At 46.0% G+C, this 12,009-nt stretch overlaps 1 protein-coding gene across 1 annotated transcript in view; it reads right to left on the bottom strand.

The window, feature by feature from the left end:
• Positions 1 to 10,863, bottom strand: part of LOC147724397 (endogenous retrovirus group 3 member 1 Env polyprotein-like) — a 135,914-nt gene extending 125,051 nt beyond the window's left edge. The window contains exon 1 of the mRNA XM_086918034.1: positions 10,799 to 10,863. Within this exon, the coding sequence (XP_086774160.1) occupies positions 10,799 to 10,863 (65 nt within the window). The remainder of the gene's footprint in view (positions 1 to 10,798) is intronic.
• Positions 10,864 to 12,009: the final 1,146 nt, after the last annotated feature.

The following is a 12,009-nucleotide window of genomic DNA, read 5'->3' as shown; positions in this document are numbered from 1 at the left end:
GATACGTGTAAGACGCAGGTTCACCGAACGCAGTGCACGCAGTGGGGTGTACAGGGTGCTCAGATCGCCTAGACTGTCTGGGGCGATTCCTGTAAGTATCTTGTGTGTGATGCAGAGCACCTTAAAGCAACAACGCTGTTCAAGGGGCAGCCAATGTAGGTGATGGAGGATATTAGAGGCACGGCTGAATTTAGGGAGGGCAAAGATGGCGCGTGCTGCCGTGTTCTGGACCCGCTGCAGTCGGGTAAGCACGGATTTATTAGAGCCGAGAGGAAGCACATTACAGTGGTCCAGGCAAGCCAGGATAGAAGCTTGAATGATCAACTGGCGTGTTTGGGCATCAAAAAGACCGAGAATCATTCTGAGGCCGCGCAGTAAACCAAAACACTTCCCCGCCACTGATTTGGCATGCGTTTCAAGATTCAGGTCTTAGTCAAGTATTAAGCCCACATTTTTCACTGCGGATTCAGGGTCAGGGGGGTCCCCAAGTGCCAGGGGCCACCATTCATTAGTCCAAAGATAGGATTCTTTGCCAACCACGAGAATCTCAGATTTGGCGCAGTTCAATTGCAGAAAGTTAGCTGTCATCCATTCTGCGATAGCAGAGATATCTTCTTTAAATTTTCTTTTAATCCCTTGATTGGGATTATTGGACAATCAAGGCAATCACCAGTTGGGTGTCGTCAGCGTATGACACCAGGGAGATTCCTCTTGCTTTGGCCATCTGTGCCAAAGGGCTCATATATATATTGAAAAGCGTAGGGCTCAGTGCAGAGCCCAGAGGAACCCCGCAGCGGAGAGGGTGGACATGGGAGGAGAAAGGGGGAGATGTCACTTGGAAAGTCCGGTCGGCCAAGGAGGAAAACCACGATAAAGCTTAATTTCCAATTCCTATCTCCTCCAGACAGAGGAGCAGGATTTCATGGGAGACTGTGTCAAATGCCGTCCTTAGATCCAACAGCACTAGAGCTGATGTACTACCGGCATCCAGCGCGGATTTGAGTTGTTCTACAACAGCCAGTAATGCCGACTTGGTACTGTACCGTGGTTGGAAACCGTTCTGTGAGCTCTTGAGTATGTTGTTGGTTTCCAGGAAGTACGTTAGTGTAGAGTTCACGTGTGCTTCCAGGATTTTAGAGAGAAAAGGAAGCAGTGAAATTGGGCGATAGTTTTCCGGTTTGGAGGTGTCAAGCATTGGTTTTTTGAGTAGAGGAACCACGTTTGCATGCTTCCATGACTTAGGCATCACCGCTGAGGAAAAGGATAGATTAAATAACTCCAGACACTCAGGTAGAAGACCTTGTTGGATTTTCCTGAAAGCGTCTGGTTTATGGGGGTCTTCTGGAGATCCTGATTTGATTTTGACCACTAATCTCTCTAATTCATTCGGGGGGATAGAAGGAAGTGATGCGAGAAAGACAGTCTCAGGGCAGCTGTGTGCATTCTTCCCAAAAACACAAGAGGATGTACCATGGTCGAACTTTTGGTTGATATCTTCGACCTTCTTCAAGAAGAAAATGGGCAGCTCTGCACAGTGTTGGTTGGAGGAAAAAATATTGCCTAATACCGCTGGAGAGGAAATCAGATCCTTCAGTAGAGAGAATACAGTTTTGCTGCAGTTGGTGCTTTTGGTGATCAAGCTAGAGTAATGAGCTGCTCTGGTTTTGCACACCAGCTTATGGTAGGATTTAATAGCTCCTCTATATAATACTTTGGCCTAGTGGTCATATGATCTCCTCCAAGATCTTTCCAGGATCTTGCAGTTCTTCCTGACAAGAGTTAGGTTTTCATTAAACCAGGAGTTGACCCGGGTGCTTTTATAGTGAGTGTGTTTGAGGTGAGTGCATGTGTCTAAGGCTTGGGTTATCCACCTTTGGAAGAGCCACGTCAGCCTCTTCCATGTTGGTGGATCTTACCAGTGGCTTTGCGCTCAAGGCTGTAAGGCGGTCTGCTTGGTTCATATTATGCCAGGGCCGTTTTAGTGAGGGATGCTGGGACTCGGGCCAGCTATCGTTACCCGCATTAGGATGAAAAAATGATCTGTCCAGATCATAGGAAGTGGTGCTAGAACTTCCAGTGACTCCAGTTTAGAAAAAAAAGGGTCAAGAAGATGTCCCACTCTGTGCGTAGCACTGGGGGCCAGTTGAGTCAGCTGACAAGCTGCCAAGTCCCCATAAAAGCTGAGAATCTCCGAAGATTCTTGCAGCTCTAGGTGAAGGTTCAGGTTGCCTATAATATTAAAATCGGAAAGCTAGTACTGTGACAGTGTTTATCAAGGCTTCTCTAAAGGTTTTTGATGGGCCAGGAGATCGATAGATGAGGAGGCCAGAGAAGGTGAAGTTTGCGCTCAGTGTAATTTTAAAAAGTGCACTCTCACAATCGGGGAGATCTAGGGGGGACAGACTACAAGAATGGGCTGATTTGTAAATGATCGCGATACCACCCCCTCTGCCTCCAATTCTGTTTATTCTGCGTATGGCATAGCCTGTAGGAAGGGCAAGTGCTGATATGGCTACAGAGGACTTGGATAGCCACGTTTTCGTTAGGAAAAGGATCTCAGGTGAGTGTTCCTGAAGAAGATCGAACACCTCAGCATGATGTTTAGGTAGTGATCGGCAGTTAATTCTCAGAAGAGTGTATGTCGACATCCTAGGACCAGAGGGTGTAGAGTGCTTCAAGGGAAACAATCTAAAATCGGCATGCATTTAAAGCCACCGGAGGTCAGCAGGCTCCGCCCGTGCTGCACACTGATTGGCTAAGAGCCAACCAATCAGCGTGAGAGAATTCTAAAGCAGGAAGTATGAGCAACCACACGGATAATGCAGTTACGTGTGGGAAAGCTAAGATAGGTTTTTCTTTTTAAAATAGAGGGTGCAGTTGGCATCAATTGTGAGTGCAATTAACAAAACTTAAAAAACTATTCCATCAATCGTTCCCCCAACAATTCCCCAATCAAGTCACCGCTCATTCATGCCGCGCGTCCTTGCAGCGACGTGCATTTAAAGCCAAGGGAGCTCGGCAGGCTTCGCATGTGCTGCGCACTGATTGGCTAAGTACCAACCAATCAGCGTGAGAGAATTCTAAAGCAGGAAGTATGAGCATCTCTGCTTGGCAGAGAGCCAGCTATGCCAAATTCTGTTGCCTGGATTGGAATGGGGTAGACAGAATCTGGCTGAGAATCTACCAAGAAGGGCAAATTCAGGAAGCTTATCTAGGTCTTGACCCTGCATCCGGGAGATTGCAAGAAAGATAACATTTCAAAAGTCTCTCAGTCAGGGGCATGATCAAAGAATAAGCATGAGGGAACCTATGCCTCTGTGCAAGAAGTACTTAGGGTAATTGGGGTTAATGGTGTGGAGGTGGTGTGGAATAAGGTGCCAACAAAACAGTATTTTATAGAGGATCTCCCTACCACGGGCACAGTGGGCAAAATTATTAGTACAGAGGAACAGCTCTTGCCACTGTTTGATATCAAATGTAATGTTAAGATTTGTCTCAAAGTGTAATGAAAGGGATGATTTACCTGCTGATGCCTGTGTGTTGAGTATGAGTTATATGCTAGAGACTAATGGCCCGATATATATTTTGGTAGACAGGATATTCTGTCACAAACATGATGGATATCCTGTCCACTGTATTACAAGAGCCATAGGATATATTACCCTTGCAGTACGGAGGTTGGGTTATCAGTCATGTTTGTGACAAACTATCCCATTAGCTAAAATATAAATCAGGCCTCAAGTGTTTAAAGGAAGAGAGGCCCTTGAGCAATTTCTCAATGGGTGTAGGTGCTCTCACTGCATGAGATTTGACACTACTATGCAAGACCCTGTGGCAGATCTAGAGGTAACGAAAGCACTCGGCCTTGGGAATTCCATATTCATGTTAGATATCTTCATTGGTTTTCAGTTGGCTCTCAGTGTAGAAATTCAGAAGGCAAAAGCAATCCCACTCTCTCCAGATCTGGAAGGACGTCTCCGGGCCTGAAGTGATTGCTGTGTTGTCTACAATTGGGTGAAAGGGGAGGGAAAGGAGGTGAGGTCCCGTTTGTCGGCAATTGAGTCCCACAAGGTTAGGGTCAAATTCACAAAGGTAGACTTACACTTTTGTGTATGTTTAGTATTTTTCGGTATTCACCAAGGTAAACTTAGACCTAAAGTCTAAATGTCAGACTCCCAAACAACCCGTCCTTCCGTGGGGTGTTTTGTGTAAGTCTTGAAGGCCAATCTCAAGTGTTTCCATTCCCAAATATACAACTTGCAGGCAGCATAGACAGGCAATTTTCTCCCTGCTGAAGGAAAGGGGGATTACTTGGAATAAGTATAAGATAGGCTGTTGTAGAGTCCTTTTAGGGGCTGCGATGTACATAGAATGGAGTGATTTTTTCAGGATGCTAGTGATGACTTAGCTTAATGCAGGAGGAGTTCAACATTTATTTTAGCGCTGTTGCCGTCAGGACGATGCCGAAGCATTTGATAGAGTTTGTGGTCCAACGAAATTGCATTCTCATGGATATGGAATCTGCTACCAAAATTAAGCCTTGAGATTTGGTAATGTTTATCTGTAGGCTGGTGACTTCTTAGATTTTCTTAAGTAGGGGGATCAAGCTGTGAAGTAAGCACTGTGACTCTGTGAGTCTGAGTAGGTTATCACCACCAAAAACTGACATCTTAAAGGTATATCAGCAGAATAAAATATAGTGAATCTGCTGGTTGTTCCAAATTTTCTGTAAGAGGGTCTCCAACAAAAGGTAAACAAGTATGGGCCTAAGGGGCCGACCTATCTGGTGCCTTTGTAGATATGAACAGGTGTTGATGATTTAAAAAATAGATATATTTTTATTTGCATTTATAACCAACATAAGCACAGCTGGCAAGTCACAAGTAGTTAACCACACACCCAGGCGCCCCCTCAACCCCCCTTCCACCATACGCAATGATGACATCATGAGCACCAATTCAACAAGATCTAGCCACCTCCTACAGTACATAGTTCTGCAATACTCTGTTATCCCCCAATGATTCTCCACAGATCTCGGTCCCATAGCCCGCCTTCCGGCAACTTGAAACATAGTCCCAGTCAATAGGACTCTCAGTGCGTCAATCGGGCCCGAGACCCCCATCAAGACCATGGTACCTTCTCCATTTTCCCCATACTCTGCAGAATTTCCGGGGACATTCTCCAGCTTTGTATGTGACCCTTTCGGCCGCCATGTACATATCCATCCCCCTCCTCCATTCCCCAACCCGGGGAGGCGCAGGTTCCCTCCACGCTTGTGCCACATCTCGTTTCGCCACCACTAGGGCAACATCGCAAAGATCAAGTGTGGGCGGCTCAAATCTACATCAGTAGTTATCCCAAGTAAAACAAATTTTGGGTCCATTGGGAGCGCTGCCTCTAGCACCTTACTTATTTCCCCCAATATGTGTGTCCAATAGGTGTGGCTAATAGGTTACTACCAGATAACATGAGAGAAGACCCCATGCGGGTGTCCACATCTGAGACAACAGGAGTCACTAGCTCGACCCTTGTGATTTAATCGCGACATCTCTGTGATGCATCAAGGCTGCCTCCTAGTCTACTCTGTCCATCTCGCCCAAGTCCTGTTCCCATGTTGCTCTCAGTTTCCCTAATCTGTCCAGGGTGTTATTATTCAGGGTCTTATATGTCTATGACACTATTTTATTGGGTACCTGTTCTTACAACAGATGACTCTCCAGTGGGGCATATTCTGGCAATGCAGAGGTGAGTGCCGTCTCAGCCCTCCACGCATGGCGCAGTTGCGCATATTTGAAGAACTGAGTGGGGCGTAGTCCATATTCCGCCACCAGGGTCCCATAAGGTTTAAGTTTTCCCTTTGCCATCAGGTCCCCCAACGTGGAGATCCCGATATCGTCCCATCCTCTAAAACTTGTTTGTTTGTGAAGCTCCTTTAGCCATGTGCAGGTCCATATGAGTGTCTGTTTGATGGGTTTATGTGTACACCGCATCATCTTTGTCGCCCTGTCCCAGACCTCTATGGTTATCTGCGTAGTAATCGTCTCTTTCCAGCCCCCGTACAAATAGTGTAAACTAGTGTGGCATGTCATGGTGTCTCTTTCCAACCTATACGACGGGTGATCCGCAGGAGCGTTGGTCCATTTCTTTATTAGCGCCAAGTGTTCAGCCCATTAATATCCATCCAAATCTGGTAAGGAAATCCCCCCATTGCACTGATTTCTCTGTAGCGTGTCTAGGGCTATTCTCTGTTGTTTCCTAACCACATTAGAGAGCGTAGTTCCGCATTTATCACATTAAACGTCTGCCAGGGGAGGGGGAAGTATTCATTCTGTAAGGCATACAGGAATCAGGGCAACGTGATCATCTTAAACATTGTAGCCTGGCCTAGGATTGTGAAAGGGAGGGACTTCCATCTAAGGGCATCATCTGCAAAATTCCTAATCACTCTTTGGATAGGAGAGGTGTCGGCCCATAGTCAGGAAGATCCCCAAGTATGTAAACTCCATCTGGGTAACCTGAGGGGGCCACTCCTCCTCCCCACATGGGCTATACAGGACCGATGTATGACAGTTTATCGTGTACCCCGAGAAGGAACCATACCTACCCAGTAGCTTGAACATGTGGCAGGTTGTGCCATATATAAAAGAATATCATCCGTGTACAGCAGAAAAAATTCTTCCTGCATGTCGGCCTGTGATATATGAAATCCCTGTATCTTGTCTGTCTGCTGGACATCACAGACCATTACTTCAATGATGAGGGCGAATATTAGCAGAGACAGGGGGCATCCCTGCCGGGTCCCCCTAATAGGGAAGTCTTCACATAGGATCCCGTTTACTTTCACCCGGGCTCTAGGGTCTGCAGATAGCAGTCCCACCCATTTCCTAAAGTTGGGGCCGACACCGAACTTGACCAGCGCTGCCTCCAAAAAGGGCCAGTGTACAGCGTCGAAAGCTTTTTCAGCCGCAAGAGAGAGGAACATATGTGGGTTCTCCCGCCCCTTCACCTCCATAAGCCATTTATGTGTTCATCTTAAATTTTGCCTAGTCACCCTGTCCGGCAGGAATCCCCTCGGGTCCTGGTGTACTAAGCCTGAAATCACGTGGCGCAGGCAAAGGGCCAAGACCGTTGCCAAGAGCTTAGCCTCCACATTCGAGAGGGAGATTCGTCTATAAGACGTGCAGTCCTCAGGAGGTCTGCCCTGATTTTTTATAGGTACGATCGTGGCCATCTGCAGGTCTGATGGGTAGAGACCTTCTTGGGCTGCGTCTTTTCAAGAGCACCAGGAGATGGGGTGTCAGCAGATCAAAACCTTTTTTAAAGAATTCCGCTGGGAGTCCATTCAGACCCGGAAACTTCCTTGGCTGGAGTCTGGCTATAGCTTCTCTAATTTCTGTGGCCGTTATGTCAGTTTCAAGGGTCTCCTTGTCCTTGTCCATTAAGATCGAGGTTAGGATAGTAGACAGGTAGTCCATTATTTCCTCTGACCCATCCAATTCCCCGGCTTTATAGAATTCCCAAAAGTAGCTAGCAAACGTCTGGATGATCTGGGCATTCATCTCTGTAGCTGTCCCTGACCATCAACTACACCTTCAATCAGAGGCGCAACTAGAGCCAAATTTCGGGGGGGTGGGGGCTAAAAACAAATTTCAGGGGGAGGCTGAACTTTTAATCAGTAGGCAGAGTGGAGCTGCAGGGGCTCTTAGAAGGGGTGAAATAACAGCAAGACTTAATTAACATTCAAATGGTCTTTTAAAGACCTGTGAAACGTTCGGATGCGGCTCTGTGTGTGCCCGGGATCTGTCTCATCCCAGGCTGCCACACACGACAGGGGGGGCTGAAGCCCGGTGAGTCCAATGGGTGTTGCGCGCCTGCCTTCAATCCATCTGGCATCCCTTTCCTTATGGCTTAGCCAGGCCAGTAGCTTTCCGGACTCGTCCCCAACATCATATAACCTGTGTAGGGTCGCAAGGGCCTGTGCTTTGGCTTTGTCCGTCGCTAAGGATTTTATACTGCTATTGGGTATCTATCAGGCGTCAAAGCACCTGAGGGTCCCCTCCCGATAAATACCGCCTTTCTAAGTCTAGTATTTGGCTTTCCAGGGTATTAAGCTCCTCTTGCGCTTTCCATTTCCCCAGGATATTCAATTTTGAGCCCTATCTCAAAGTACAGTCTTGTAAGCCTCCCATACGGTCACTCCGGACTGCACAGAGCCCACATTTTCTGCAAAGTACACTTTCGTGTCAGCCCTAAGGCCCTGCACTATCTCACTATTCTGTAAATCTCCAACCTTCACCACTGGCTCGAGGTCTCCCACACAGCCGAACCAAAAGAGGTGAATATTCCGAAATACCCCTAGCCAAATACTCTTCTTCGTCTTCAGCCCCAAGTGCATGTCTGGGGAGGAAGACATAGTCCAGTTCGGAACCCTATGTGCCCCGAGTACTATGAGTAACTTCTGGTGGTCGGGTGCAGCCATCGCCACACGTCTGTCAGGCCTAGTGTAGTCATAACCCTGGTTATGGGCTTAGTCGGGGAGCCGTCCTCGCGGGTCCCCGAGTGGTCCATGTGGGTGGACATAACTTCATTAAAATCCCCACCTATGATGTGTAAAGTGTCCGGTGTGTCCAGCAGGACATCGGCCAGTCCGGAGAGAGTCCTGGCTTGGAGTTTCGGTGGAGCGTAAATCGAGGCTATTGTGACCCGCTGTCGCCCCCATGTTCCTGACACCCCTCTGTAAGTCCCCTGGGGGTGCGTCCAAGTCCGGGTCACAGTAAAATGAGGGTATTTTTTTATCAACATAGCTACCCCCCCCCCCCCGAGAGCCCGTCGTGTATCCTTCATGTGCCAATACCTTGTAGGCTCCTCTTGCCAGAAACCCGCACTTCGTTCCTTTAAGGTGGGTCTCCTGGAGGAGGACCATGTCAGGGTGGAACCGTTTAATATGTGCCGTCACAAGTCCTCTCTTAATTTTGTTCCCTAGACAATTTATGTTCCACATGAGAACCTTGTAGGGGCTAGTTGCTAATCAACTTCCACCTACCCAAAAGAGATCTCCGATCTTCCAACCTCGCACTGGCCGAAACCCTGTTGATCCGCAGAACCAGAGCGGGGGAAGATCCTTCTTGCACATAGCAGCCAAAACCTGGAACGTGCTCCAGGGAGACATCAGACTCACCCCCACCCTGAACACCTTCAGGAAGGCCCTCAAGACCTGGCTTTTCAGCTAACGGATCTGCTAACCCCCCCTACCCACCCCATGCCTTGAGACCCTCACGAGTGAGTAGTGCACTTAATAACCCCTTGATTAATTGATTGATTGTAACCCACCCAGAAACAGCCCATCAATGAAAATAGTGGAACATATGTTGTTAACTGTGTTAGCTTTCAACCCAACCTCTTTGCAGAAGATATATATGTGAGGGCACATGAAAAACATATGCAACTATGTACCAATATTAGAATTACATCTCCAACAAATATCTTGGCTATCTAATTTAAATTTAAATGATGCAATAGGAGAATATTAAAGTCTATCGTAGAAAAAGAACAAGGCTTAAGTTAAACTGGCAGAACGGGCTGTAGAGTACAACTTAACCCAAACTTTGCACACCAAGTGTTTGATGATCTATTTCCCACTTAGTCTCAGTTGTAGATTTGCTCCTGTGTATACTAAGTAAACTAATCATCCTATCTAAAATGGAAGCCTTGGTTTGTAAAGTACTAGAAATTAGATTGATCTATATGTTTTGAGTAACAATATCAGTGGAAGTAATGATAGATTTAGTGGCAGTAAACCCTCCATAAACATATTAAATATTGTAAATATTAGATAGAAAAATCCTATTTATCAGATAGATCAGTAAAGAGAATACATTCATTATGAAATGTGAGATTGTAAATACCTCTTTATCTGTCCTTTTCCCCCAAAAACATTCCTCCCATTAATTGTAATCCACTTACACCAAATAAGACTATTATATAACTTCTCAAGGGGAGATAAATTATGAACCAAATACTGCTTTAACAGAGTGCAAGAATGACAACGTGTTGGTGGAATCCAAAATGTAGGGGGACTAGACATGAATAGGATATGTTTGTGGGAAAATTGAAATACCACAAACAGTGCCAAATGAAACCATGATTTATCTATATTTCATAGTGAATTCAAAAAGCGGTTTTGAATTTGCTTAATGTCAAAAGGCATCTGATATTTTTTTTAAAATCTAGGAAATTTACCTCATCATTACTCGTGAGTAATCTCAATTTCTCGAATGAAATCCTAGCACATTTCCCATGTCAAAGAAATGGATTTTACAAAAAAAACTTTTTGCCCATTTTGAAAGATAGCACAATTTACTGTCATTTCCATGAACTAACTTGCCCTATTTACCCAGGAGTGCTCCGACTTACTGGGGCGAGAGCAAAACAGGCCAACAAAGTGTGGATTGACCACATTGGACTGGACTTTTCTTACAACCCAACCTTGGGGCTAAGACTATAACACAAGGATCATCACCCTTAGACTGAACTTTTCCTGCCCCCTGCCAAACATGCAGCTTGATACTCCCAACCCTCCCCCCTACCCATCTAACACTGCTTCCCTAGTTGCACCCCTTCCCCCAGTGTTACACCTCACTGGCCGTAAGATCTAGGTGAGTGTATGTGTTATTGGAAAAGATAAATAAAAAGTTTTGAACCAATAAAAGATATCTCCATAAGAGAAACATGTGTTAGAGACAGGATCATCATCTTTATAGTGTATAATCAACCCCGCCAAGATAGAAGTATGGTTTACCATTCTTGTGTAGGATGTTTGAGTCTGGTAAGAACATGATCAGTGTTTGCCTTGATAATATCCATGATAGAATTACAAAGTCAGGGGCCATATGTTAACATTTTTGTGATAGTGATTTCCTAAATGCGATTCTCTGTGAATCGCAACAGGGAAATTGCTTTCCTTAATGTGCAAAACCCATTGTGTTTCATTTAGCAATTCCTTGTGGGACACAAATTCACCTACCTCATGAATATTAATGAGGTAGGTCCCAGCTTGCTACCTGCAGCCTCCTGATGATGCAGCCCAGTTATAAGCAAGACCAGAACCCAGCTGCCTTCACAGCCTGGGAAGGTCTGCTGAGACCAACTGCAGACCGGGAAGCTGTGTTTTCTGGAGTCACCATGGAGAAAGAGGAGAGTCGGTTGGTGACCTACAGCTATGGTGGAGGAGAGCCATCCTACATGCGCTCTATCAGAGATGTTCCTTCAGACGATGTGAGAAATGCTGGTCGGCTCTTCAGCATGCCACAGCCCTGCCACAGCTTAGGAGAGTTACAGCACCTCCAGGAGCATTCCTCTGGACCAGCAGGGGCTGGCTCGCAGTAGCTAAACCAGAAATACCAGGGATCTACCTTTAACTTCAAGCAGTGTTGTGTGAGCCCTTAAAACATTGTTTTCACTGCCCCTCCCTGCACCCTCTGTTTTACTCTCTCACATTATCCTCACTTAAAGGCAAGGGAGCTTGGGGGATCATAGGAAGGTAGGGAGCCCTATTAATACAAATCTCGATTTATGCTTAAGAGTCACTATTTCATTTTCACAACTGTGATGAGACTAAATATGCCACGGGGGAAGAGCCTTTCCAAACCTTAACATGCTGAGGAAACGGAATAAACAATAAAGCGGGAGAGCAGGAAGAGATCGAATGCTCGATACAGATAGAGTAATAAAGAGATTATATTAGGAAAAGCTACGTACTTACCTGGCTCTTCAGAGGGCATTCAGAGACCCAGTCCTGGTGGGCAATGAACCTCTTTAAAGAACCTAAATAAAGAAAGGAAAAATTACCAAGTGCAAGTGAAGTGGTTGTTTGAAGGCTGAATAAAATACACAGTGTATGGTAATAATGTCTGACCTGACTAGCTCATTGTCTGTTGTATCCAGCCAGACTCACCACTTATTCTCCTTAACTTTATTTGGCCTGTTTATTGATGCAGTTGGTATTACAAA

The sequence above is a fragment of the Lissotriton vulgaris genome, chromosome 4_1 (genome assembly GCF_964263255.1).
Source record: "Lissotriton vulgaris chromosome 4_1, aLisVul1.2, whole genome shotgun sequence".
In the NCBI taxonomy this organism is placed as follows: Eukaryota; Metazoa; Chordata; class Amphibia; order Caudata; family Salamandridae; genus Lissotriton; species Lissotriton vulgaris.
This window is presented reverse-complemented; position numbering and strand designations above follow the sequence as displayed.